Here is a 16,080-nt window from a genome sequence, read left to right as displayed (position 1 = left end):
ACACACGCCCCCCGGGGGGTCAAATCCGACATCGCCCATGCACTGGGGCCTACTGGATCAAGAGGAAGTCACGCGAAGCTACTATTTTCAGCGCCACCTATCTCTCCTTGCTCCTCTCGGCACAAATCTGAGTACTTCGGCGAAGCGAGGCGGTGAGGGGCCATTTGGTTGCCACTCAAGCTGCTTGCAGAGCTACAAAGGAGCCCTAACAACTTGCATTTTCATGAAAAAAGGTGACATTTTTATTTTGCACACATGTTTGTGAAACCTGCTCCCAATCAACAAAAACGACAAGGCTCAGATCCACTCAGTGTTGGTTGGTAGCTAAAGAAAAGTAAGGTTACGTGGTTAATAAATCTGTATAGTTGTAATGGTCTTAGGCCGTGTTTAGTTCCCGAAGGGCGACACTGTAGCACTTTTGTTTGTTTGTGATAATTATTGTCCCACCATGAGCTAACTAGGCTCAAAAGATCCATCTCGTAAATTTCGACCAAATTATGCAATTAATTTTTATTTATATTTATATTTAATACTCAATGCTTGCGTCTAAAGATTCGATGTGACGTAGAATCTTAAAAAAGTTTGGATTTTAGGATAAAAGTAAACAAGGCCTTACTGTGAACGGTGATGATGGTCCTTCCTACAAACAAATGTCGTTGCTGATGGCTAACAATGCCGTGTTGATCGAAGATAATATAATCTTCTCAAAAGTAAGTGGGAGGACAAGGCAACCCCACCTGGCACCTGCTACTTTTGTGATTAGGATGAACATATATCTGTTACTATTTTTTTTTTTTCATGCCCAGAAGAAGTTGCCAAAGGTGTATGGTCCATCGTTGCATTTGCATACAGCCTTGGCCTCTACTGATAGACGACCATTCAGATTGACTCAGGCTTAATTAGGAACGTTCCAAGAAATGGCTGCCAGCGTGACACAAACTCTAACAAACTTCATGTTTTTTTTAGCATTACAGCAGTATGTCGGGCAATTTACAAAACAAGAAACAAGACATAGTTTTGAGAGTAACACCCTGCTGAAATCACCAGCCTCGCCGCGTTCACACACACGGCCGGCCGGCCGGCCGGCACACATCTTGAACGCGCCTCGGCCCTGGGGTGCCATGCCAGGGTACCAGCCGGCGACAGACCTCTCGCCACAGTCGCGCGCGCACACGGCTAGCTGCACACCACGGACGACACGCACACGCTGCGGTCCTAGGACAGGACAGGACAGGACAGGACAGGACAGCAGGTGATCACGCCGAGCCATCGCGGCACGCCACGCAAGCGCGTGCTCATGCATGCCCGGCCGTGGCCGCGAGACGTGCGCCGAGCATGTACGCCGCCGCTGCCGACATTTCGTCGAATGGCTGGCATGCGTGCGTCGAAACCGCTGCCAGCGCTCGCTTTCATGGGCCGCGCGCCAAAAGGTTTGGTCATGTGTCCGGGGCAGGCCCCCGGCCCATCCCTACCATTGCCTGCTCAGGCTCAACATGGGCTCAATTGACGTTGACCGTTGACTAGTATACATAGACCGTTGACCAAAGACCCTACGTGACATCTTCTCTACAACCATTTACACGTCCACTACGACTTGTGCCCACCAAACTAGCTGTGTCCTTCCTTACTACAAGATGATGAAAATGTCCACTAGTTTGTGGTGAGACATAATAGAGATTACTGGACAGTTAGCGAGCCCCGGCCCGTCGTCTTGTGTTGACCCGTTCGTTTATAGGAAACCAGCACGGGAATTAACGGGATTTCTAAATATCTTCCATTAGTTTTTCGTTTGTGTCATCTTCCACTTTTGTACGGTGGTGATTTATGTTAAGATTCGTGCTCAGGTAACCTCTTTCATCTCAGTTTTGTGGTTGTCGTTTGGATCCCGCTGCTTTTTTGTCCAAAAAAAAAAAAAACTATCCTGCTGCTTGTTTTTTATTTTTGTGGTCGGGGAGTTGTCAAAGTTAGCCGTGTCCTTGCAGGGTTTGCCGGCGGTGGCGTTGTCGTCGGTGACGGCGGCCGTGCCGTCCCCTGCTCAGCTCGCCTCGTCCACCGCTCTCACCTCTGCTTCGCTCGCCTCATGCACCGCTGTCGCCCCTGCTGTGCTTGCCTTTGTCCGCCGCTGTCGCCCCTGCTCCGCTCGCTTCATCCACATCTGCGCCTCTCCCCTCCCGCATCGCAGTTTGTCTGTTGTCCACGCCTCGTTCGTTGTTGTCTCCGTCTCCGTCAGTTTGTGTGGTCACCCTCGCCCGTCGCCCTTTGTCCACCGCATATACTGATACAGGTGAGTCTTCTTCTCTCCCTCTGTCGTCCTCTGTTGCATCTGTCTTATCTAAATCTCTCCTTCCTTAGCCCCTAGTAGGCAGTATGATTGTTGCTTGACCACAGATTCATGTGTTTCACCTTTTTTCAGTAATTTTTTTCTTTTCATTTCCGATGTTAGCCATTTGTGATTCGAAGGGTGACTACAGGATTAGATTGCTGCAAGGTGCTATCCCCGGGCTTGTCGGATTTGTACCATTGAGGAAGGAAGGCCCCAATGCTTGTGCTAGAATCTAGCATGCCATTAAGTGTCGCAGGCTTAGAAAAATCTTGTGATAGGTCTGTGTCAAAGCAATGGATACAAATATTCATAGCATCTTTCTCATTTAGAGTATTGTGATATTTGGTTTGCTTTGCGTTTGATTGGTGGCAGTGATTTGACATTACCCTTGCTTCTGATGTAACCCTTGAAGCAAATGGAAAATAATGGTTGAATTTCTTAATATGAGCCGTCCAAGAAAATAGTCACCTGCCCTGCTTATTCTGTTTGTTTCTGTATTTGTAAGATTTTCAGATGCTGATTAGTGTCGATGGGCATTGTGTTTGTGTGTAATATGCTTTAGAAAGAATCTTTGAGTTGGTTGGTGCATTGGGTTTAGAGTTTTAGGTTTAGTGTTTGAGTTTTTCGTTCAAGGTTCAGTGTTTCAGATTTATTTATTTGAGTTTGCTTGGCTATTGGTGTATTTTTTGATGATTTGAAGTGAAATGGTGCATTTTATTATTCTGCTAAGGTTGACATGATTTTGCACATATGGTTAAATTTGTAGTAGTAATTCTTGATTGTATACCTTTTCTTGCTTCACATATATGTTATATGTTAAGGCAGTGAATGTAGTTCCTTGTGTGCAGCAATGCCCTGAAGTTAGCTTGATGTGCATGACAATTAGCAACCTCTACGGACTTATATAGGTTCCAATGTGCTATGTTGGTGTTTTATATATCTATATTAGGATAATAGAACAAGCAGTAGCTAAGAGTTATATTGTTTAACTTCGCTGAGAACAGGATACTGTTTTTACCTTCCCTGTTGATCCCTTTTGATCTCTTTGATAATGCAATTTGTGCTTGAGGCAAAGAAGTTTTATTCCAAGAAGATAGCACTATTTTCTTTGTCCCCCCCCTTTTTTTGCCATCTTGTTTACTTGGGATTTTTTTTGCAAAATTGCTACAGTAACTCTTTTGTTTGTATGTGACAAATATTGTCCAACCATAAACTAACTAGACTCAAAAGATTCGTCTCGTAAATTTCGACCAAACTGTACAATTAGTTTTTATTTTCGTCTATATTTAATACTCCATGCATGTGTCTAAAGATTCGATGTGACGGAGAATTTTGAAAAATTTTGGGTTTTGGGGTGGAAGTAAACAAGGCCTAAAAATAGTCTGCTAGGTACTATTTCATTTGGTCTCCTTTGTTAAAATGTCTACCATCTTTATTTTGCAACTCATTTTGGTATTATTACATTGAGTTAAGTATTTGCTAACTTGTATTTTTCATTTCCTTTGCAATGTCAATTTCATGATACAACAATCTACCATGTTCAGTTAAGAATTCATTGTATGCTTGTATGTTTTTTTAATGATTTTATTTCCTTCTATTTTTGTTATTTTACCTTCAGTTCAACTCCAGTTTTATTCAATTGTAGTATTTTTCAGTATTTGTTTTGTTCAAGTTCAGTTTAAGTTTAGTGTTGCCTATTTTCAGTTGAAGTTCAGCTTATCTGTTGCCCGATGGTGTGATGGCCAGTAGTCCTTATGTTTATTTGTTTGTGCTGTTGTCAGTGGTTGTTCATTAGGTTAGTAGTAGGCAAGCAGCGGTTTGTAAATAACTGTAAATCTCTCTCTCTCTTTTTCTATCATCTAATAAAATTCATGGTAAATCTTTTGCCATCTTTTCTAAAAAAAACTTGGACTCACACTTAGTTTATGCACTGCTACACACGACATCCGATGAAATATATGTTCCGATCAGCAAGACATGGCCCCTCAGACATGGCCACTAACTAATCAGCATTCCGTCATTTTTTTAGAGAGAGTTATTACCCGACATTAATTTTGACAGATTCCTGTACTTGCAAACTGCTCTTCTGTGTGTGGTTATTGGATCACACAACTGTCAAAATTAATGTCAGGTAATAACTGTCAAAGTTTAGTGTTGCCTATTTTCAGTTGAAGTTCAGTTTTAGTGTAGTAGAATTTATTTTCAGTTTTACTTTTTGTTGGGCTCAATTTCAGAGTTTTGTTTGTCCCTCAAACAAATTTTTAGTCTTGGCATCAAACAAATCTTTGGTTTGACCATTAGATGATCTGCAGTTTGACCATTCAGTTAAATGTAGCAGGCTTCTATCATTCAGTTTGATGATTCATAGTTTTAGATTTTACGGTCTTGCATCATTTCAGGCTTGCATCTCACCACACTGCCTACTCATGGATAGCTCTATAACTACTGCCTTGACGACAATGGTTTTGAGCTGTGCGAAATAAATTTCAGGTTTACTTTAGTAGAACCTATTTTCAGTTTAGAATTTATTTTCAGTTACACTTTAAGTTCAGTTTAATTTCAGATTTAGTTTAGTAGAACCTATATTAAGTTTAAGTTCAAGTTTAGTTTAGTAGAACCTATTTTCAGTTTAGAATTTATTTTTAGTTATACTTTAGGTTCAGTTCAATTTCAGTTTTATTTTAGTAGGACCCATTTTTAGTTTAAGTTCAGTTAAAGTCCAGCAGAATCATAAATTAAGCATTGAGGAGTTAGTAAAGAGAATTATGAGTTGCTAGTTTTCCAAAGCAAACCTGATGACCAACACTAGTTACACGGTGCTATTTAGGGTTCCTACATAACAGATGGAGACAGGAAACAAGCTGCATAACTGAAAGAGAGGCAAGCAGAATAGGAAAATTTAGAAAGAAAATTGCAGCCTGGCTATTTTGGTCTGATGTTATTGATTTTGGTGCTAAACCTAAACATGATGTCTCTTGCATCAGCTTTGTGTTTGGTGATCCAATTTTCTCAGTTTAGTTCGTTCGTGTAGGAGTCATCTGCTAAGAGCAAATGTTGGTTTGGTGATGGTACTGAGCAGATCATGCTCGTGGAGAATGTGAACCTGATTGTGTGCATCATACTAGTAATGTAAGTTCTTAGTTATTCTAAAGTCAATTGTTTAAATAATTATTAGAATTATTCTGTTTCTATATTTTTTCAGGCCCTCCTTTCACCTGCTAATGTAAATTTGTTGGCGGAATTTGTTAAGTTTTTGTGAATCCAACGTATCTTGTTCTATAGAATGTATTCTTTTTTTTGTCCCAAATTATGTCTTGTGCAAACCAAAATTTTGTTCTCTACGTTCTTATATAGAGAGTAGATTAGCATAAGGAAGTTGCCTAGGGAATCAATGGAACTTGTAATGATCAAGAGAAGGTGTGTATGATTTTTTTTGGGTATCTTCATGTGTATTGTTTGATTTTTGGTACTGTACAACATTGTATATTTTTACAAAATAGGCTCAAGGTGAATCAACTAAATCCAGAGACAAGGTTATCATGTACTCTGGTGACACTTTTCAGGAAGTGGAAGATAATCACCGTAAAGATCTTCTAGATATGTGCGTATAGGTGTTTTTTTTATTTTCTTGCTTTGATGTACCAAACGACGTGGCAAATTATGATTTGTTGAAAAAGTGGAAGACAACCAACAGAATAATCTTCCACAAGATGTGTAGTTAGTCCCGGAATTAATCCAGATGAATTAAGTGTATACTGGTCAGGATTTTTTTCTAAGTGCTCATTACCGGTGAAACGAACGAGGCCTAAGTTTTTTTTTTTTGGTTTCTTCTTTGTTGCTCTTTTCTACCCTACTAGTAGATTGGCTCAACTGTGCAGTTGTAATTAAGCTCTTGTTTTCTATTTCCGCTGCGTCTAATAAAATCAGCGGCAAAGGTTTTACATACTGTCCTTTTTTTAAAAAAAAATACCTACGCTGCTACTTATTATACCCCATCATGCCACACAGAGTGGCAACAACCTTCCCGGATTATCTGAGTAGGAGTAATATGTATTCTTTATTATCTAAACTTCTTAATTTTGATAGATAGTAACTTCTTCAAAGGAAAAGGAGCATCATGCATGCTCAGATGTCTAGTGAGGCTGAGTAGTTTCTCGATCGATCGTTCACCCTCTTTTAATTTCTCTCACGCCCGCGTATGTACGTGTGTACAAACCTTGTGTAATCTCCCTACTACCTGCCACAGTAAGGATGAAAATGGTTGGAACTAATCGAAAACGAAATTATAATATAGAAAATGAGTGCGGTTGGTTTGAAGTATTTCTATATTTTAGCGATTAAAGAGTATAAAAAATAGTTAAAAATAATTGTAAAACCAACTAAAATTGACAGATTTTAATGTTTGACAAAATTCAAAAATATTACCGTAATATAGAAAACTTTGTCATAATATAGAAAATAAAAACGGTTGGTTCGAAATATTTATGTTCTGCTTTCATCCACTATCTTTCTCATACTTTATGTAACCACATCATCATGCACTACGCCATATCTCCATATCACTACCGGTTTAAAAAACCTCATCACTATCGGATTTTGAACCGATACTGGTAAACCGATAGTGATGGGGGATTGACATCACTGACTGACACTGATGTTAAACCAGCAGTGATGTAGTATTTAGAAAATAAGCCCAAAAAATCCAATAAAAGAATAGGAAAAAATATTTATTATCGAAAGAGGACCCACCATATATAGACAGCTGCTGAATTCCTTGAACCAGCTGAACCAATGTCCTTGATTCTGCTACCCATTTCTCATCTGTCCAACAAACGTTGTTCAGACTTCATTCAAGCATGGCACTTCCTTACCTGGTTCCTAATACCTGTCGCGGTCTCCCCAGGCCCCAGCAATGTATGCAAGTGATAATAATACATTGCAACCAGGATAAAAACCAGCGTTGAAAGAAAAACGAAAACTGCATTGGCTTGTTTCTGCTGAATGGAACTTGCAGATTTGGCAGGCCTGATGATCATAGAATTGAAGTCGTGCAGCTTGTGGCTTCAATCTTCATGGAGTTCCTGTGCCCCTACTCCCACCTCATGCAGCTTGCGGCTTCATGGAGTTTCTGTGCCAGTCTACATTTTCAGAATGTGGTTGTCTTTAGGCAAGAACAGAAGACAGCACAAGCACTGCTAGCTGAAATAAAGGCTACGACACATCAGTGGACTTTGGCTGGGTGCACTGCCCTGCATCCTCTTTTTGTTGTTCATGTAGTTAGTGAGTAATTAGCTAGTTAGCTTGTTTTCTTACTCCCACGTCGTATAGGTTGTGGTGGGGGCACGCTACTCGTGCATATAAACGGATGTTTTGTTCCTCCTCGTTAATTATTATTAATCGAAGCCAGACAATGTTCTGATCTTTCAAAAAAAAAAGATAATCAGGTAATTTTTAGGGGTCACTGGATCAGACATTGGTCACAGGTATCTAAAGAGGAAGAGAGACTGTCAACAACAAAAAAATGATGTCGTTTGATGGAAAGCATGGTGCTTGAAGTCTTTAGAAAATTTGGTTGGCGTCAATAGGAATAGGGTAGAGGGTTGAGCCTTTTTTCCTAGTGTCGCGTTTTTATCCTTCTGTAATACAGTTTGGTGAAGTTTGGTCCAAGTACCTGAGATTTGTTTTAAATGTCTATACTCATTGACTCGTGGATGTTGGAGGCCCAGAATGATTTATTCCTTAATCTAAAAAAATAGTTTATGCTTCTCATCCATCATCCATTGTTCAGATGAGCTAGATCATACTCCTACCTTCGGTCTGAACTTTCCCCATGCAAGAAGATCAAGGTAGCATTCGATCTGTACTTAGTTAACCCATCCTTTCTTTGACTCGTTCTTCTTATTTTATTTGCAATTCTCATGTACGCACCGCCTTCTTTTGGTGTTCATATTGTCTGGTTGCTACAACAAGCACTGGCGTTGTCGGTTTCATGTTTAAACTTCTTAAAATAAACCAGGATTGGAACCTCACAAACACATGAACTGGTGATATATGCTCCCATACATGAACTAGCTACCAGTTGCATTGCTAACACAGGTGAAAGTACATCGATCGTTATGGTACTGGTGCTAATCATGTGGCTAGTAGTGTTTGCCCGTGGCGCGCAACACCATGGCCTCAACATCCAGTCCTGGTCCAAGACCTAGCATCACCCCTATTTCTCTATCCGTCTTGGAGCGCTGGAGCTCCTGCAGAACAAAAACTAGCGACGGCCCAGACATGTTGCCATACTCGGCCAACACCCTGCGGCTTGCCGCGAGCTTGCCGGGCCTCAGCTCCAGTCCAGCGCGTCCTCGACGCTATCAAGCATGGCGCGGCCTCCTGGTTGTACTGCAAAAAACAGCTCGTTCCAGTCACTCGGGCTAATGCCAAGCGGCGCCACCGCGTCAGACACCCATCGCTCCAAGTTCTCATGGATCACGGCGGGGATGTTCCTCGACGGGTGGAACAGGAGGCCGTTCTCCCGTAGCTGGCCGACGCCACCGTCGAGTTCTCCCGCCGGCGCCATAGCCTGCGACGCCGACACCAGCTCAAACTTTGGCTGCGCTTCGGCGCCGACCACGACGGCGCCCGCGCCGTCGCTAAACATGGACTGCATCTTTAAGGTCTCGTTGCGCGCCTCGTCGGGCGCGCGGAACAGCATGAGCGTGAGGTCCGCGCACGCCACGAGGACGCGCGCGCCGCCGTTGTTCTCGGCGATGTCCTTGGCCGCACGGAGCGCCGCGGAGGTGCCGGTGCAGCCGTACATGTAGAGCATGGTGCGCTGCACCGACGAGGGCAGGCCGAGGAGTGTCGCCAGGCGGAAGTCGGCGCCCGGCATGTGCCCTCCGGAGGAGTAGGTGCTGACGATGAGGTGGGTGATCTCCGCCGCCGGCCGTCCCCACTCGGCGATCGCCTTGGCTGCAGCTGCCGACGCTAGCTCAGGGACGGCGGTGGCCAAAATGTCCATCCGAGCGTCTAGCGACGGTGACGCACGGTTCAGAAACTCCGGATGACCTTGGATCATTTCCTCCGTGTGATAGAAGTAGCGTTTCTTTATACCTGTGTTCTGACCTGAAATATATATATAACCGAAAGTTATGTGTATATGTATACGTAAATATATATGTATAAAAACATATATAATGTGTGAATCCTCAATCCTCTATACATACATAATTTATGCAGCTTCTCTTTCAGGCCGATGCGGTGGTGCAAGGTCTGGGTGACATGGAAGTAGTAATCTGCGTATTCTTCTTGCAAAACGCAGTTAGGCGGGACGGCCGTCCCAATCGAAAGGACTGATGCGAGGCCATCGGCGCGCTGCGTCTGACGAACCTTACTGAAGGCCACCGCTGGGCTCACCATCTGATTTCCAAGCATCATCTTGATCAGCTGAAGCCTATGCGAGGAGATATGGATGTGTATTGTCGGAGGAGATGTGTATGAGGAGATGAATGAAGTAAATAACCTTCAAAATCCAGTCCACGCAAAATCTATCTGTAGCCTGTAGGTACTCTTATACAATGTATACCCCAAGCAGGCCTCACTGTGCATGATTCTTGCATTTTAGCAGCTTCCGTGGCCACATTCTTTTTACGCATTGAGGTGGTTGTCCGTCGGACCCGCCGGCCGGCCGGCCGGCGATCGAGCACAGTATAGTTGGTCGTCGTCTCTTCCGCGCGCGGGAGCATCTTTGCGTTGGGCGCGGGAACATCTTTGCGTTGGGGGGTAGGGGTGATAATGTGGATAGCTGTTGATCCATCCCAAGCATGATCCGTCTCCAAATTAAGTTCTAGTATGTGATTTCTGGATCACCTCTGCATGAATCTATCTACCGAGACTTGCTAGTTTCAGTTAGGACTAGAAGCCCTCCTTGGAGCCCTCATAATAAATTTGGCCATATAACAAGCAGGTGCCATTGTCTGTGTGTGTGTCTATACTCCTTTCTACATCGACGTGTAGCTACTCGCATGGGTAATATACGCTCGCAGGTATATATATATAAAAGCTTAGGTTCAAAGGAGAAACCAAGAATATATCCTTAGGCACTGTATCAATCATATAACAAGATAAGTATCTGCTTAGAACAAAAAATATTGTCAAAATGAGCTTGGTAAAGTAGTATATTAGTATCATTGTATCAGAATATGCCAAACCTATCACAAAACAACGCAATATGTGAAAAGGAAATACTGAGAACAACAATAAACAGGTGCATGACATGAGGGTCCAGGGCTAGAGATAATGAGCCAGCTCGGCTTATTATGGCTCGTTATTAAGATAACGAGCTAGCTCGAATCGGTTACTTATCTTAACGAGCCAGAAGTTCAGCTTAGCTCGGCTCTTCCAAGAGCTCTAGTTGACTCACTAAATTCGTGAGTTAGGTATAAAAAATACATAAAATATAATATTTATATTTTATAACACTTGAGAATAGTAATAATACAAAAGTAACACATCCAAAACTCTTAATCGAACAAAAAAAAATAATATGTGCTAACATGGTTCGTTAACGATATATATATATTATATGTGGTAGAAATCAAACATACTCCATCCTATATCCATCCTGAAATAGGGTGCATTCTGACTTCTAAAATTTATATTAAAATACAATGCATTATATATAATGATAACGTTTCGTTTTGGCAAGATTTATTAAAAAGGAAGTCATGATTTGAGGAGAAACTCTATAGTTGAAATAATCTAGGGGTGCATGCGTCATTTGATTGATTTCTTAAGTTGTTTTAAAATGTTTAGAACACACTATATTATATGACAAGGGAAGTATATATTTTTTTAAAAGATGCGGAGGACCGGCTTTCAATAATAAGCAAGAGGTTTAAAACATTTACACATGGCGCAAGATGCACCAGTCACTACCCCTTTTGCTCAGGGCTCAGTCTATGAACCCCAAGCCACCCCTAGAAAAAACGATTAAGAGATTACATATTAGAAAGTACTACAACCTCCCTATTTATGGCTTGTTGCCCATGGGCGTATATGCCAACTAGGTACTTTGTACGTTAACAGAAATCAATATAAACACAAACTCTGAGATACATGGATGCATATATGAACAGTCAACAAATATTAAAATTGATGAAGTCCTTATATATAACTGGTATATAACAAATAAATAAATAAATAGATAAATAAATAAATAAATAGTATAACAAGAACATCCACATAATAAGTAGAGTCGTTGTACGTACCGACGAACAAGAAATAGCAATATTACGTACCGCACTCACTCGCGAATAAGCTACTATACGTATATACATGCATTATACAGTATATATGTTGGCTACATCAATGACTCTCAGTTGTAGGGTTAATTAGCTACGTGCAGCTAATAATTAAACAATCTCGAGTTGGAGTACTCCGCCTTGGTCCTGATGATTATGATGCGCCTCCTGCCTCGCCGCCGCTGCGGCCTTCTTCTTCTTCGCCTCCTTGCCTTTGCCCCACAGGAACGCATATAGGCCCACGACTATCAACAGGGTCCCTAGCACGCTGCACCAACATGCATCATCGATCTATATATATATATATATATATATATATATATATATATATATATATATATATATATATATATATATATATATATATATATATATATATATATATATTAATTAATTAAAATCTCAAGCGTCTGATAAATGTTTAATAATTTATGCATGCATAAATACATGCTAGCTTACAGCTTATTCGCTTGAATTTATCAATCAACAATACTTTATGTTATGATTTATTAGCTAAACGAATTACCTTCCGAGGTAAATGTTGGTGCCGAGGAGCACCGAGTCGAGGATGGTAGCGACGATGAGGGACAGGGAGTTGAACATGGGAGGGTAGATTGGTCCACGCCGGCTAACGGCCCATGAGATGAGTACGAACGTGACGCCTGTATTCAGCACGCCCTGATGATGATGATGATGATGATGAACATATTAATTGTTAGTATATATATGGCATGCATGTGGGAGATTAACTAAGTACTACTATAAGAACAACTTTCTAGGTACTAGTTATTATTACTGACCGAGTAGACAACGGTTAGGAGCTGCATGTCCCATTTGAGCGCCCATTCTGCATGGTCATGGCTGATGCACATGCCAACAACCAACGACTCCAAGCTTCCTACCACACAGGTCAGCATCGTCATCCAATATTTCGATGGGAACACCTTCGCAAGCCTTGCCTGCATGCAGTTTAATTTTTTTCCCCCACCAGTCACTTCATCGATCACATGCATTATATTAATTTCAGCAACTATACAGTACGTATACACTCACTACTACGTACGTACGTACGTACGTACATAGCTAGCAATGCAACAAGTGATCATTCATTCATTCAGAAACTAATTAACCGAGATTGAACATGCATGGAATGGAACTGAACCGCATGCAATGCAAGTAGACGACGTACCTGGACGATGAGCCAGAGGGCGTAGCTGAGGCAGCTGCCGCACAAGAAGAGTGTGCCGGTGACCATGCCGTGGTGAGAATGAGATGAGCCGCCGCCGGGGCTCGCTGCTGCTGCTGGTGCCTCGGCGTCCGCGAGGGTCCTAGGCCACAGGTGCAGCAGCGGGCCTTTCAAAAGGCTCACCACCATTGTGCCGCCCACACACAGCACAGCGCCCAACACCTTGGTCCTGCCAGGCCACGTTCGCAGTGCCAGATCCTCTGCCCTGAAGTTTTGAATAATAATGAAGCATTATATTACATATATATGCACATCAAAGATCGATTCCGTTGCAATGGTTTTGATCCATCCATGCTGTGTATATATAGTACCTGAGGATGATGGCAATGATGAAGGTGACGATGGGAATCAGGTTCAGGAAAATGGCAGAGTAGGCGGCACTGGTACTCTGCAGCCCGTAGTAGTACAGCCCCATTGCCAGGACGACTCTGCAATCCATAACCATGATGCATGCAGTTTCAGTTTCGAGTCATCAGGTACTACAAAGGTACATACATGTATTGTGTGTATATATAACTTATTATTAAACGGCGATTTACTAGAAATCATGCATTTCAAATTTCAGAATAGCTAGACCACAAATATATATATATATATATATATATATATATATATATATATATATATATATATATATATATATATACGACTAAGTGATAGACTGATAGTGCTCACCCAAATGTAGCATTCGCAGTTATCCAGCCAAGCACAACCCAGTTCAACTTCTTCCATAATTCCCTGCAACAGATTAATTAGATGAAAGAACGACTTCGGGAAAACAAAACAACTCATATCTCGTTGAACATCACTGTGCGTGCACAACAGTTTTCTTTGAAATACGTTATATTAGCATTATATCATGAAGAACTTAACTACAAAGGTACAACATCATAGTAGAGTGAAAGTAGATATACATCAACCGCTTGACATATATATAGATTGAACAGACCCAGCTTAGTATCGCCGGTAGGCACACGCACAACATAATCGATCAAGTTACACCAAGCAGTTTGGCAGTTTGCCTTGCATGCCACTAATTCTTCATCAGCAGAATTTAAAACTTTTTAGTGCTGTACCTAGCCTCAAGTACTGCTTTTGGCCATGGTTTAGCTTAAAGTTAGAATGGATGGCCTGGTTTTTTGGAGGAAAAGTGATGACCTGGTGACAGATATTCTCTGCCTATTAACACTACCTAGCACTGCAAGTGCAACTTGAGCGTTTCAGCTTTGCAATCCGTCACATCTACTACCTGACCTCTTCTTCAGTCAAGTATAATATAGCTAGGGTCTAAAGCATGGACCAAATAACTAAGAGATTTAATTTGAACGATGCAGCAGTGGACAGTGCAATGGGGATATATATATGGGCAATGTTAATTGACAGCAGTTTGTAGTCAACATATAACAGTTGTTGCCCCTTGTATTGCAGATACCAAACAGTGCATCCTCTAATTAACCCTCCGATCAAATTAACTGACAGCAGTTTGTAGTCAACATATTCAAATGAATCTGAGTGGCGATCAAGATATGAAGAGTGCTCTTATATATCAGAATCAGAATATATAATATAATAAATAAAACAAGAAAGACTAGCTAGGGGCGATCATCAAGATGTTAATGTACTAGCTAGCTACCTCTCGAAGACGAAGGCAAGTGGCGCGACCACGATTGCCGCAACTATGCTCCGGTAAACAATAAGCACCATAGGGCGCATGCCGGCGTTGAGCGCCATCTTGGACAGCAGAACCATCCCCACCATAATGGCCTGCACCACCACCATGCCCAGTGGCAGCGTCGCTACCTCCCGCGCCGCCGTCTGCGTCATCCTCTTCGACGCCGCCTCTATCTCCATCTCTTTGGCCACCGTCGTCGTCGTCGCTACCTCCCGCGCGGCCGCCGGCGACGACGACGACGACCTCGACGCCTCCATCTCCCCTCGCTCGCTCGCTTTGCCTGTACTGTATGTCTGTATCGTCTTTCTATTTTCTTAATTTCTTTGTCTTTTTTTTTTATTATTTTACAAAAAAAATCGATGATGGCTGCTGCTATCTTCTAGGTTCTGGCCTTGATATATATACAAGTAGCTAGCTAGTGTACCATATATATTGTGTTTGATCTTCTACTGGTCGGCACCACGCCAACAGAAAAAACGATCCCACAACACAACAACCACGCGCGCTCTCGTATAGCGGACGGGGCCGGGACTCTTGTACGCCCCGTATGTACCCAAGCTAGCTAGCTACCACGCCGTATCCAAGTGGGATTGTTCCGTTGGTATCACCGGCTTCCAGGCCGGGAAGCGCTCTTTGCATGCATTATATTGCACCTGATGAGGAGACTGAGAGCGTGTACTCTCGACGGCACAGCAAAGTGCAGACCTTTTTTTTTTATGGTCAACGGGGGAAAACGATCCCCACCTGAATTTTATTAGTGTTTTTATTTAACAGTAAACGATACTTTTAGCTATGATTTTTTTAAGACAAGCCAACAGACTTGGACGAAGTGGAACGAACCTCACGCCCGCACCTATAAACTCGGGATCGAGTGATCTGCTTGTCATGTTTAAGGTACTTTAGAGAAGCACGATAGCACACACATACCTGAAGCATGCAGTGTCTGTATGCATGACTTTGTCCTCAAAATCGGATGCCTGGATGGAGATGAGAGAAGCAATCTACGTATCTTTCATCTGAGGCAGTCAATTTTCACCACAATCATTCTATCAATTGAAAACCATTTTCTGAAGAAAGAATGAGAGACATACACGTCTAATTCGATATTGTTGACGCAATAACCTGCATGTGCCAGTAATATCTTTTATAGCAACATCACCTGCAGGACGTAGCCTTCATGATATTTTTTTTTTAAAAAAAATAGTCACGCTGGAAGTATCTCATATAAGTCAAACATCACTAAAAAATAATCATGGATGAGTTTATTATTTATTTATGTGTCCTTTTCACAATGAAAGAGCCATTTTGTGATGTATCCATGGATTGACATTTGGCAAAAAGGTAACACTGGACCACGTTGTAGAGACCATGATATAAATCCTATCTAATAAACACAGATCCATATTAGAACGTTTTCTATATTTAGGTACATGGCAAGTTACATATAGAAATACGTAATCCAAGTATGGATGAAGGTAACCAACCCCCAATTCTTTCTAAAGTGGAGGGGACTGTTCATCATTCAGTTTATTCTGGAAACCAAGGTTAA

The 16,080-nt window shown here is 41.9% G+C and overlaps 2 protein-coding genes and 1 pseudogene across 8 annotated transcripts; 1 reads left to right on the top strand and 2 right to left on the bottom strand.

Moving 5' to 3' along the window:
* On the top strand, positions 1,912 to 6,076 carry LOC110429924. 7 transcript variants are annotated; one of them, XR_002447118.1, is made up of 5 exons: positions 1,912 to 2,284; positions 2,472 to 2,601; positions 4,723 to 4,813; positions 5,355 to 5,452; positions 5,526 to 6,076. XR_002447118.1 is itself a non-coding variant. In XM_021446690.1 (3 exons), exons 1-3 carry the CDS (start codon positions 2,081 to 2,083, stop codon positions 5,548 to 5,550), a joined length of 327 nt encoding a protein of 108 aa, XP_021302365.1. In that variant the 5' UTR covers positions 1,915 to 2,080; the 3' UTR covers positions 5,551 to 6,076. The 7 variants fall into 7 exon arrangements, 1 of the variants encoding a protein (XP_021302365.1); XR_002447116.1 differs by having other exon boundaries at positions 2,444 to 2,601; XR_002447114.1 differs by lacking the exon at positions 2,472 to 2,601 and having other exon boundaries at positions 4,385 to 4,813.
* LOC8071412 lies at positions 8,464 to 9,748 on the bottom strand (annotated as a pseudogene).
* Positions 11,540 to 14,788, bottom strand: LOC8070359 (WAT1-related protein At2g37450). The gene is made up of 6 exons (XM_021446182.1): positions 14,493 to 14,788; positions 13,171 to 13,287; positions 12,803 to 13,064; positions 12,414 to 12,572; positions 12,140 to 12,291; positions 11,540 to 11,881 (listed from the first exon to the last, which is right to left on the bottom strand). The coding sequence occupies exons 1-6, from the start codon at positions 14,786 to 14,788 to the stop codon at positions 11,725 to 11,727; spliced, it is 1,143 nt and encodes a 380-aa protein (XP_021301857.1). The 3' UTR covers positions 11,540 to 11,724.

Source organism: Sorghum bicolor, chromosome 8 (genome assembly GCF_000003195.3).
Source record: "Sorghum bicolor cultivar BTx623 chromosome 8, Sorghum_bicolor_NCBIv3, whole genome shotgun sequence".
Taxonomy (NCBI): domain Eukaryota; kingdom Viridiplantae; phylum Streptophyta; class Magnoliopsida; order Poales; family Poaceae; genus Sorghum; species Sorghum bicolor.
The sequence above is the reverse complement of the archived record's forward strand: the minus strand, read 5'-3'. Positions and strand labels throughout refer to the sequence as shown.